General features: G+C 33.0%; 1 protein-coding gene across 1 annotated transcript; it reads right to left on the reverse strand.

The window, feature by feature from the left end:
- Positions 1–1,177: 1,177 nt before the first annotated feature.
- Positions 1,178–9,571, reverse strand: LOC115956131 (nuclear transcription factor Y subunit B-9-like). Its single transcript, XM_031074600.1, has 4 exons — positions 9,552–9,571; positions 8,903–9,113; positions 8,469–8,703; positions 1,178–1,971 (listed from the first exon to the last, which is right to left on the reverse strand). Exons 1-4 carry the CDS (start codon positions 9,569–9,571, stop codon positions 1,271–1,273), a joined length of 1,167 nt encoding a protein of 388 aa, XP_030930460.1. The 3' UTR covers positions 1,178–1,270.
- Positions 9,572–13,294: the final 3,723 nt, after the last annotated feature.

The raw sequence follows: 13,294 nt of genomic DNA on the forward strand, positions 1-13,294 counted from the left end.
TAAACGGTGAAGGAGATTTTATAGATTAGTGATGATGGAATTTGTGTGATAGTAGAGAGGAAATTGGTGGCGGCTCATGAATGGGAAGAGAGAACAAAAGAGTCTGTGAGAGTGGAGAGGGTGAAGTAGTGAACGTGTGGCTCAAAGTGAATATAAGAAGAAATATTTTATTTGAGATGAGAGAGAAAGATGAATAAAAAATAATAAAAACCAAATGACATTTCCTTTGATATCGTTCCAAAGATGAGATTCTATTGTAGCAAATGCCAAAACTTTTTGGCATTTAACACACCTCAGAGCATTCCCATTAGGTGTGTCAAATGTCAAATATTTGTTATTTGGCACACCAAACACCAAAAACAGACCATCATGAGGCGTGTTAAATGCCAAAACATTTTAAGACATGCTACAGTACAATCTCATCTTTGACATGGTATAGATGAAAATGACATTTAGTTTTTATTATTTTTTATTCATCTTTCTCTCTCATCTAAAATAAAATATCCCTTCATCTACACTTTTAGCCACATTCACTACTACACATTTTGCATTTTTTTTATATTGTTAGTTTTTTAATGATATTTTAAAAGAATAAGAATAGAAAATGTGATATACGGTGAATTGTAAAATGATATGTTAAAATAATAAAGTAGTATTTTTAGTGTGTTAAAATTGCATATTTATAGAACATCTGATAATAATACTCTCATGATAGTCTGTTTTTGGTGTTTAGTGTGCCATTTGGCATTTGAAATGCCTGATTCTATAAAATTAGTAGTTGTTTAAAGAATAGTTTCTTTTCATTGATTGGGAGGACTACAAGGCTGTTTTCACATTGTATTGAATAATTTCTCATCTCAGGCCTTCTTAAAAACATACATCTAGAATTTGTATGATTAACACAATGGCTATACCATCACTTGCAAAGAACCTTTAATTGATTTTCAGCTCAAAGAGATTGATCCCAAGATGAAAGATTAACATTTAACTGTCTCTGAGCCATTGAACCGATGACTATAATTCATCTTTATGTAAAGAGTAAGCAATGGTTTAATAATGCAAGCCCAAAAATTGACTCAAACAAATAAAAATGTTCATTAAGGACTCAATAAACATTTATAGGAACTAGAAATCCATTGTAATTGAAAATCAAAAGGACTAATAATGTTTCTCTCCAGACCCATCTCAGACAAAACCTTTAACTATAACAGTATATAAATATTAAGCTCTTATTGAGAATTGCCACTCCAACATTACTATTACTACCTATTCATTTGAACTGAGCATAAGGATCAAAGCTAGGCAGACCACTGTTCTGAGCACCGGAAGAAGAAGAAGAAGACCCACCAGCGCCAGACCCATTATGGTACTCACCACCACCCATTGCAGAAGCATCAAACATACCCGGGTGATGGGCCATCGGAAAGCCCGGCCCATAAGATGGTGGGCCTGGCGGCACACCAATAGGCCCATAATCCATGCTACGCTTAAAACCAACATAAGGCAGCTGATCAACACGCATATTGTTGCGATCATTCTCTGCCTCACGGTAGCGGTTGAGGTACACAGTGAGTGGCTCAACATAGTCATCAAATCCCAGCTTCCCCATTGCCCAAAGCACGTCCTCCGCGGTCACGGTCTTGCGCTGCTCGCGCTGGCAACGCTCGTTGGCCTCGCCGGTGATGAAGCTGATGTATTCAGACACACACTCTTGGATGGTCTCCTTGGCATCGTCCGATATCTTTGCATGGGATGGGAGTATGCGGCGCATGATGCGTATCACGTTGGCTATAGGCATGTACTGGTCTTGTTCACGTATAATGCATGGGTGGGCACGTTGATTTCCATTGCTAGTGTTGGCATTGGCATTGGCATTGACATTGAGATTAGCATTGGCATTGTTTGTGTTGATGTTGGTGATGAAGTTGGGTATGTTGCTGTTTGGGTCGACAGGCAATACTAGCCTCGGAGCTGAAATGAAACAAACAAAACATTGTACACTCATGAAAACCTCAAAAAGATGTAATAATAATGATAATAATAACAATAAAAGTAATACATATTTACAATGATAGTGTTACTTGTACAACTCTTGTATTTATTAATTTTTAGTGAAATTATTTAGTACACATGATTAATTATAATATTCTCTTGCATTAAAATAATCCTTATATGTAGATCTCGCACATGAAATCAACCTTTCTATGAGAGAAAGATATGGTACACAAGGTGTACCGAATAATTTCCTCAAATCTCATATTAGATGATTAATATCACAATTCACATCCAATTGTTATGTCTATCTATAATTTTAATTTAAAATTACAAGTAGAATTAAGAATCATTCTATACATACTTGGTGTCCACAAGTTTTTCACATATATGCCGATCCTATATGCGAGGCAGATATATAAGACCCATCTTTTAATGATAAAAAGATCTAGTACTATACCAAGTGCATTTGAATAATTTTACCGGAGATAGAGAGATGTATGAATAAACTTTTTTTTTTTTTTTCTGTCTATGTCAATTATAGTGGTGTCCAAACTTAAAACAAATCTAAAACCAGTTTTCAAAAAAAAAAAAAAATCTAAAACCAAGAACATCCATTTTGGGACACAATAACAACAATAAGACATAGTATAAGAATTAGTAGTTCTTACAACCACTAAACACATAAGTAGAAAGCACATATTGATCGGTCTTTCTCTCAAACAGAAAAATAAATAAAAATTTAGTCCTTGGAGTCTTCAACACAAAGACCAAAACAAGAAAAACACAGGGAAAAGAAAGGAAAACTACCGTAGCCTATATGAAGTCCAAAACCAAAACAAAGAAAAAAAGATAGTGTCAAGAAGCGGGGGTACATGGCTAACTTAGTGCGCGTATGGCTAACTTAGTGTGCGTTTGGATACAGCTTATTTTGCTGAAAACTGAAAACAATAATTATTTTTTTTTTTACTGTTTATTACTGTTCAGCACTGTTTATTAGCCTAAAATCACTGTTCATGGCCAATGAACAGTGCATAATGCGCTGGACTTAAAAAAAAAAAAAGGCCCAAAACTTGCAAAACGCGAACGCAGCCACACTACCCAAACGAACCTTTATATTAAAAGTGAGTGTGATAGCCACATGTCACGCGCCATCGACCGAGCCTTGAATGAGCCTAGTAGCTCTAGTTACCTTAATACTAGATATTAGACTAAAAATGAAAAAAGTGGTTCTAGGACCACGAACTATTCTATAACTTTTTATCACTATTCTGATATGATAGATTGTGAGTGATGTTCATCATTTACACATGAAAAAAAAAATGAAAAAAAAAGAAAAAGAAAAAAGATTGTGTCAAGAAGTGAGGGTATGTGGCTAACTTATATTAAAAGTGAGTGTGGTAACTACATGTCACGTGTCACCACCAAGCCTTAAATGAACCCAATATCTTTGGTTACCTTAATACTAGATATTAGACTAAAAATGAAAAGGGTAGTTCTAGGATTACAAACTATTTCATAACTTTTTACTACAACTCTAATATGGTAGATTGTGAGTGATATTTATCATTTACACATGGAAAAAAAAAAAGAAAAAGAAAAAAGATTGTGTCAAGAAGTGAGGGTATGTGGCTAACTTATATTAAAAGTGAGTGTGGTAACTACATGTCACGTGTCACCACCAAGCCTTAAATGAACCCAATATCTTTGGTTACCTTAATACTAGATATTAGACTAAAAATGAAAAGGGTAGTTCTAGGATTACAAACTATTTCATAACTTTTTACTACAACTCTAATATGGTAGATTGTGAGTGATATTTATCATTTACACATGGAAAAAAAAAAAGAAAAAGAAAAAAGATTGTGTCAAGAAGTGAGGGTATGTGGCTAACTTATATTAAAAGTGAGTGTGGTAACTACATGTCACGCGCACCACCAGCCTAGTCCTCTGGTTACTTAATACTAATATTAGACTAAAAATGAAAAGAGTGGTTCTAGGACCATAACCTATTCCATAAATTTTTACTACAGATCTGATGTGGTAGATTGTGAATGATGTTTATCATTTACACATGAGAGAGAGAGAGAGAGAGAGAGAGAGAGAGAGAGAGAGAGAGAGAGAGAGAGAGAGAGAGAGAGAGAGAGAGAGAGAGAGAGAAGTGAGGGTATGTGGCTAACTTATATTAAAAGTGAGTGTGATAGCCACATGTCAAACGTCACCAACTGAGCCTTGAATGAGCCTAGTAGCTCTGTTTACCTTAACACTAGATATTAGACTAAGAATGAAAAGAGTGGTTCTAAGACCACAAATTATTCCAAAAATTTTTACCACAACTTTGATATAGTAAATTGTAAGTGATGTTTATCATTTACACATGAAAAAGAAAAAAAAAAAAGATTGTGTTAAGAAGTGGGGGCATATGGCTAATTGATATTAAAAGTGAGTGTGATAAACACATGTCATGCACCACCAATCGAGCCTTGAATGAGCCCAGTAACTCTAGTTACCTTAATACTAGATATTAGATTAAGAATGAAAAGAGTAATTCTAAAATCACAAACTATTTCATAACTTTTTATCACAATTCTGATATGGTAGATTGTGAGTGATGTTTATTATTTATAAATAGACCCGTTTTTTTTTACCAATCACACTCTACCACATCACAATCATAACAAAGAAATTATGTAATAAATAATTTGTGGTACTACAATTTTTTCCGAATGAAAAAGGTCTAAAGCCATTTATAAAAGAAGCATCTCCATCACTCAATTTTGTATGTTTCTATGAATCTATAACCAACACAATGAACCAGACAAAAATCCACCTGGAACCAAAAAAACCCGACACCTCACGCGCTTGCATGACCAACGTGACACACCAGGTGGGTTCCACAAAACCACTGTTCAGATTCTATGATTGTACTATAATTTTTTTTTCTTTTATTTATTTATTTAAGAATATACTTGGACTTAAACTATGTTAAGAAAATATTAGGTTTGACGGGTCAATTGGGTCGGGTGTAATCAATCTCTAGCTTACAAAATGATCCCTTAAGATTTAATTTCTTATATCTAATAATATATATTTCGTCATGTTATTATTTTTAAATTTATAAAATTTTATTTGAATTATTAAATGAATCAAAATAGAGAATATTAGTTTCCTATGAGTCTATGACACATAAGTAAATATCTACATGGCTTATGAGTGGAACCTATTGTTATCTACCGTTATGTGAAAAGGATAGAAAATCGGTTTAATAAATCTAATAATTCCTCGTATGTACTAAAATAACTAATTTAATTATTTCTAGTAATTTCTCTACTCTAAAATGGGTTTAATAATCTCTAATATATTAACATGGTACTCTCCTAGGAAATCTTAGCTAAGGCCAGAGCTAGGTCTCTCCATCTCTCCCATGTCTATTGTCTCCTGTTCTAGTGACTTGGCTAGCCTAGTTTGGTAATATTAATTTAATTTGGTATCTCGTCATCTTTCTAACAGAAACGTTTAGAGAATTTGAATTCCTCTTCCTCATTAAAAAAAAGTATATAAAAACAACAAAACTCATTTAGGTATAATTAATGTCCTTTTTTCTCTTCACGAAAAAGGTGATGGAGAAGGAATCTTTTTCTTTTGGTAAAATGCAGAAAATATCACACATTTTCAATGCCTACATTCAATTAAGTTTGTTTTTATGCCTAGAACAGAAAACAAAAACACAAAATTAGTTTATTTTTAAAGAAATTTTCTCTAAAATTTCTTTAAGAATATATAAAATGGTACAAATGGGGTTTAAAATCACTCTTATTATCCAGAGTGACTAAATAGGATGGACCCACTTATATAGATTGTAGGCCCTGAGCCCCAAGAGTCCTGCATGTGTGACACGTCATTAACATATGTTCAAAAGGATAAATAGAGTAAACACAAACTGGTTCATCTCATTTTCATGGAAAGAGACTCATACAATGGTAAACAAAGGAAGACTTAAAAGAGGAGACCCTTTTGAGCAAGCGTTACAGTAGAAATAAAACGACAAATAGTGTCAAAAAGGTTGCAAAAATAGACTATATCTTTCTTTTATTTTTCGACCCTGAAAATCAGCTAGAAACAAGGTTAAAGTTTTTGACAAAAAAAATTAATAATACCCTTACATATATAATATATACATCCTTTATCAAGAAAAAATAGAGAGGAAAAAGAAGGGCTTTGGGATTGATTGGCATTGCCTCTCTCTAAAGAGTAGGCCAAGGTTGGAACCTTGCAAAAGATATCAAGGAGAGATTGTAAAGAAGCTTTAGGGACACCAAGCCTATTTGCTGACTTTCACTCCCTCTCTCTCTCTCTCTCTCTCTATGAAGAGGAGGCAAACTTGTATGGTTCTAAAAAGAAAATTATATATATATATATATATATATGAAATCGATTATTGGGGAGAAGAGATTTGAACTTAAACGTTTCTATTGGAGACAACAGAAAAAATCAGATGAATTACAAGGTTTTGGACAAGCAGAACCATTTTATCAACAACAAATATTGTGGAAATCTTAATCAAAGGCCATAATATATATATATAGAGAGAGAGAGAGAGAGAAGAAGAAAATTCAACAATTGAAAGTCTTGTATCTCTTTGGTATTATCTAGCCTCCCAAAAAGAAAATCTGGGTTTAAACCACTCTGTCCCACTTATTGTAAACAAATAAAAAAGAAATCGATATAACACATGCATGCAATATATCAAAAATACGAAAAAAAAAAAAAAAGGCCTATACATTTTCTTTAATCAAGCAATGTAAAAATGTAAAACACACACATAATTAAACAAAAGAAAGAAATTAAAATCAACAAAAAATAAAAAGTCATTATATATTTTATACTTTACCAGAGCTTGATTTTGCATGTCTGTTGCCAAAGTGAGGGAACTCAGCTCCACGTTCCATAGTTTCTCTCTTCTCTCTCTCTCTGAACTTTTTGACAGTATTGTATATATATATATATATTTTTTAAAGCTTTGTCTGTTGAATGGGCAGTAGACCACTGCAATGGGACTCATAATTTATAGACCTCTCTAGTCTCTCCTTATGGTGGAGTCCAAGTGTCAACCGGCGTTTTCAACGAGGTACCTAGTAATGCCGGTAGTGATAGCCCCTGTGATTGGCTGATGGGGTTGCCTTTACCGGCTGTAACAGGTGGCCAATCAATAACCCCATGTGTAAGACTTCAATAGCCTCGGCTTGATTACGAGGCTATTTGTGACTAATGCTTCTTGTTTAATGACACCTCTAGCCATAAAGAGGAGTGTTAATTTTACTTAATACTCAATTAATGAGGTAAAATGAGAAGTGTGCTCATATGATTTATTACTACACTTTTCTTAGAGGAAATATTTAAAATTTTGTTGAGATTATTTGGCTATTCTTAAATGTGGTCAAATGATTTTATTTTTATTTTTATTTTTATTTTTGACATAGCAAATGATTATTGGTTTATTTAATATTAGTATGGTGACTTTCACTACATCTTGGACCACAAGTTATGATATTGATCTTTGTCATTTGAGTTATTCATGAGACATTTTCCTCAAAATTTTAGAAATATTTCCTTTCTTTTTGGGAGAAAAGGGAGTGGGGGCTTGCATTTGAAGTTTTTAACTTATGGCTTCCTATTAGTACTTTTTTTTTCTCTTTCTTTTAATTTCTCCTTCTCCTTTTTTGCTTGAAAAGCAAAAATAGCCCATTATGATAGAGCTTGTGCTATTTGGGGTTATAAGGAAATAATGTTTAGTGTGATCTTAAGTAAACATTTTTATATTCTGTGTCAAGTAAATTTGTATAAACTCATTACCCAAAGTGGGAAGCTATTGGCATCTCATGTGTTATTTGTAATTCTTATACTTTTGGTTCAATCTTAAAAGATTTTTCCAGTGACATGTCTCATGTGTTATATTCATAAAGATTATTATGATTTCATGATAATGAGTTTTTTATCTTACTTTTTCAAGTAGTAAACAACTTAGGATTTTTTTTTTCTTTAAAAAAAAATAAATATGCTTAATAATCATTTATTTACTTGCCATCGACGTGTTGTGACTTAAATACTTAATAAAAGTTCATTTGTGAGTTGAATTACAACAATACCTATATCATTTCATGACAATTCATTAGCTCACTAATGAAATATTGTTTGTCATTATCTTAAAGTGAGTAACTATTATTTTCTGTATCCAGATAAACTTGTCATATATTCACTAACTAAATTGGTAACCTATTGACGTTTCATGTGCTTTTGAAGCTCTTACTTATAATTTTAGCTCAATCTTAAAAGATTTGTCTTAAGAGTGACAAGTTTCAAGTTCATAGAGATTCTTGTTGTAAGAGTCATATTTGCAAATTGCCATATCCTAAAACAAAACATGTATTTGAGTCTTAGTTTCTAGTGTGTTCAAGAAGACCTTAAAGTAATTTCACAAGTGGTATTATTGAAGAAACGAGAACACTCAAAGAACTGCTCAAGAAAAGCTGAAACTGCAGATGCTGATACCTGCTCGATACCTGTCGATCTATCAAGATTTAATGAACCTCGATGCCTCCTCAATGCCTTCTTGACACCTCTTGATCTATCGAGCTTTGGGTATTTTGAATTCCAAAGATCAGTTTTAGGCCCATGATGGCAAGGCTTTTTAGGAATTTGTTTACGAGGATTCTAGAACATATAAAAGACATTTAACAGTTGTCATCAGGTGTACAAAGAAACACAACAAGATACGCGCTTAACAAACGTTGTTGCAACTTTTTGTGCACCTTAGGGTTTTGTGCCAAGTTGCTTCTAGATCTTCAAACGTGGATTGAAGAACTCTGCCAAACTACAACAATCAACAATTGTTGTGGTGTTAGTCACATACGATAATCCATGCAAATGAGAAGTCTTCTACAAGAACAAGTCCAATCGAGTATTGGAGTTGATACTGGAATAGGTCAATAGATTCTATTGTTGGTAGGTACTTTGGGATTAGGCCGGTTAGAATGAGATTTCTTGTACTTATAACCGCTTGATTCTTGATTAGTGGATTTTTCGGAAATGGTGATCTGACATTCATTAGGTGGGACTTTTGCCTGCAAGAGTTTTCCCCTAAATGTTCAAATAGTGTATAAAACATATATGAACATTTAGACCCCCAATTTACAAATTGCCAAAACAAACTTATAATCAAACAATGTATGTGCGGAATATGATAATAAGCTAAAACAAAATTGGTAAAACAATCTAAACCATAATTAATCACAACCACAGCAGTAATTAAAAGGCAAATATTAAAGGAAGAAAGCTGCAAATACAAAGACAATACAGCGATGTGTTATCCAAGAGGAAATCGAAGTGCTCGGCATAAAACCTCTCTGTCGCCCTCCAAGCTGTCAATAATCCACTGAAGTATAAAGTTGGGATACATGAATAGCAGAAGAACCTCCAAGCCTAATCCACCTAGTGCACCTAAGCCCTCCAAGCTTCTTGCACCAACAAGGTTACACCAAACCTTGTCTTCTATAGCTTACCGGATCCCGCAATAGCCCATTGCATCAACCAAAATGAATTGGTCTCTTCTGAACTGCTTCCTAAGCACTAAAATACTTTCTCATAGATATGGGTATGGTGAGATAAGGATTTGGCTAATATGTACATCTCAAGGATGTATCAATAGAGAGGGTGAGAGTAGAGGAATTTGGAGAATCAAAAGATAAATATTGTGGATGAGTCAATCTTGTTTTTCTCTAGGGTTTCTCTCTCAAAATTCTCTCTGGAATCGCTCTACATTTCGTAGGTATAAAGGTATTTATAGTAGGGTGTGTATGAAATGCGAAGAGTCAGTTACAACCAAACAGGGTGTTCTAGCGACTCGAGCTCGCGACTAAAACGAGTCGCGTGTTTGAGTCGCAAGCTAACTGCCTGGCCAGACTAGAAGTTTTGTCCTGTAGTGCAACAGCTGGCGTGACCCTTCAGCTCCCCTGCTTACTTCACATGTGTGCCAGCTTTGACGACTTGCCAGTCGCAAGATCCAGTCACGAGGCTCTTCTTGAGAGCACACTTTTGAACTTTTCTTCACACTCTCTCATACACTACCCTTACATGATTTCCACCTAAATACAGGGTTTCTAAATGCTGAATTACAAGCAAATTTGACACGGAATAAAGCCAACTAATGATTGAATAAATTCAATGTTATATCTCCATTGTGATTAAATCATAGTGTCAAACTTATTTTCCAATACATTTAATTTAGTTTAGTGATTTGATTATGCCATAATTTGATTTATATGTAATTTGACTAATTAATTAACTGGGATAATTGGATTAATCATTAATTAGTTAGGGTCAATCTTTAACCCAACACTTGTAATACTTTTTAATGAGTGTACTATTTCACCTTGAGTAAAATTTCCATTCAGTGTTCCTATGCATCGAACATTGGGTTGACACATGGTCATGCGTTATGCCTATGCCTCCTTCAGTGCATAAGAGCAATGGAGGTAAGCCAAACTAGCCCCTTTTACTTTTCCATGTGTATATTGATTGTTTTTCATGCACATTTTATTTTTATTTCATAGACATGATTAGTAATCATTTTATGAACTTATTATGAGGAGTAGTAGTTTCAATATTGCATTATTGGTTGAATTAAGACAACACCTTTTTTTTAATGAGTTTTCATTAGTCTTTTGAGAAAATATTTATATTCGTTTTCTTTGAGAACAATCTTTATTTTCTTCATTCTAGAAAAGCTTGTCATAAATCCATTAACTAAAGTGGGAAGTTATTGACATCTCATATGTTTTTGATAGGGGTGACAAAATCTGACACGACCTGTGAACCCGACACAACTAACCCATTTATAAACAGGTCATAGGTTGAAGCTAAATAGATTTGGGACATATTCGGGTTAACACGACTAACCCGTTTAATAAACGGGTCGAGTTCATGTTCAACATGCGAAGCCATTTGACCTATTTAGTTTATTAAGTTATTCATTTTATTTATTTATTTATTTATTTATATATTATTGCTTGATTTATAGCTGTTTTTATATGTTTATTACTATATTTATGGTTGCAATTGTATTTTAATTTTACATGACTTGTCAATTAAATGAGTTAACATATCGGGTCGAGTCGACCTGTTTAATTAATAGGTCGTGTTTGGGTTGAGGATTCCTAACACGTTTACTAAACAAGTTAGGTTCGAGTCAACCCATTTAGCCAAATACTCATGGCTTGACACAACACAAACCCGACCCGTGAACACGAATTGCCACCCCTAGTTTTTGAAATGTTTACACTTTTAGTTCACCCTTAAAAGATTTGTTAGAATAGTAATGTGTCTCACATAAAGATTCTTGTGATACTTGATAATGATGTTTTATCTCACTTTCACATGTATATTGGTAAATGACTTTTTTCTTTTCATGTTTTTTGACAAAAATTTAATAACCATTTGTTTACTTGCTATCAAAGTGCAGTGACATCCACACTTATTTAAGAACGTATATAACACCTTTATCATTTCATGAGTTTTCATTGCCCCTTTGAAGAAATATTATTTGTCGTTTTATTAAAGTGAACAACTGTTATTGTCTGCGTCGAGATAAGCTTGTCATATTTTTATAAACTAAACTAGAAAAGTTTGTTTCACATGCTTTTGAAGCCGTTATACTTTGATTCATTCTTAAAAGTTTTGTCATATTGGTGACACATTTTGAGTATTGTTCATAGAAATTCTTGTGATGCCTTGCTAATAAGTGTTGTGACTTAAATACTTAATAAGAGTGCATTTATGAGTTGAATTACAACAATACCTATATCATTTCATGACCATTCATTGGCTTGCTGATGAAATATTGTTTGTCATTGCCTTAAAGTGAGCAACTGTTATTTTCTACATTTAGATAAACTTATAATAGATTAATTAACTAAAATAGAAAACTATTCACATTTCATGTGCTTTTGAAGCTCTTGGTTATACTTTAAGTTCAACCTTAAAAGTTTTGTCTTAAGAGTGACAAGTCCCAAGCTCATAGCAATTCTTGTAATGCTAGTTAATGAGTGTACTATTTTACTTTGAGTAAAACTTCCATGCATAAGAGCACTATAAGTGAGCCAATCTGACCCTTTTACTTTTCCATGTATACATTGATTATTAACCATGCACATTTTATTTTTATTTTGTAAACATGTTTAATAATCATATAAACTAATTCTGAGGAGTAACAGTTTTAAATAAGAATGCATTTATGGGTTGAGTTAAGACAACAAATTTGTTGTTTTATGAGTTTGCTTTGGTCTTTTAAGGGAATATTAATTGTTGTTTTCTTAAAAAACAACTATTACTTTCTTCGTTCTAGAAAAAACTTGTCATAAATCCATTAACTAAAGTGGGAAGCTATTGACATCTCATATGCTTTTGAACTTCTTACACTTTTAGTTAACTCTTAAAAGATTTGCTAGAACGGTAATGTGTTTCGAGCATTATTCATAAAGATTCTTGTGATAACTGATAATGAGGTTTTATCTCACATTTCACATGTATATTGGTAATTGGCCCCTTTTTTGTAACAAAAATTTAATAACCATATGTGTGTAATGGCTTCCACCCTTATTAAGAATGTATACAGCACCTTTACTATTTCATGAGTTTTCATTGGTTCTTTGAAGAAATATTATTTGTTGTTTTCTTAAAGTGAACAACTGTTAATGGCTGTGTCGAGATAAACTTGTCATAGATTCATTAACTAAAATGGAAAGCTATTGACATTTCATGTGCTTTTGTTTTGAAGCTCTTACTTATACTTTTCATTCAATCTTAAAAGCTTTGTCTTGAGTGACAAGTCCTAAATTCATAGAGATTCTTGTAATCCTAGTTAATGAGTGTACAATTTTACTTTGAGTAAAGCTTCCATCCAATGCTATGCATCGGACATTGGGCTGACACATGGTCATGCACTGTGCCTATGCCTCCTCAATGCATATGGGCACTAGAGGTAAGCCAATCCAGTCCTTTTACTTTTCATGTGTACATTGACTATTTTTATGCACATTCTATTTTTATTTTGTAAACATGATTAACAATCATATAAACTTATTATGAGAAGCAACAATTACAATATTTAATAAAAATGCATTTATCAGTTGAGTTAAGACAACATCTTTGTTATTTTATGAGTTTTCATTGGTCTTTTAAGGGAATATTAATTGTCGTTTTCTTAAAGAATAATCGTTATTTTCTTCATCCCATAAAAGCTTGTCAT

The sequence above is a fragment of the Quercus lobata genome, chromosome 8 (genome assembly GCF_001633185.2).
Source record: "Quercus lobata isolate SW786 chromosome 8, ValleyOak3.0 Primary Assembly, whole genome shotgun sequence".
Taxonomy (NCBI): Eukaryota; Viridiplantae; Streptophyta; class Magnoliopsida; order Fagales; family Fagaceae; genus Quercus; species Quercus lobata.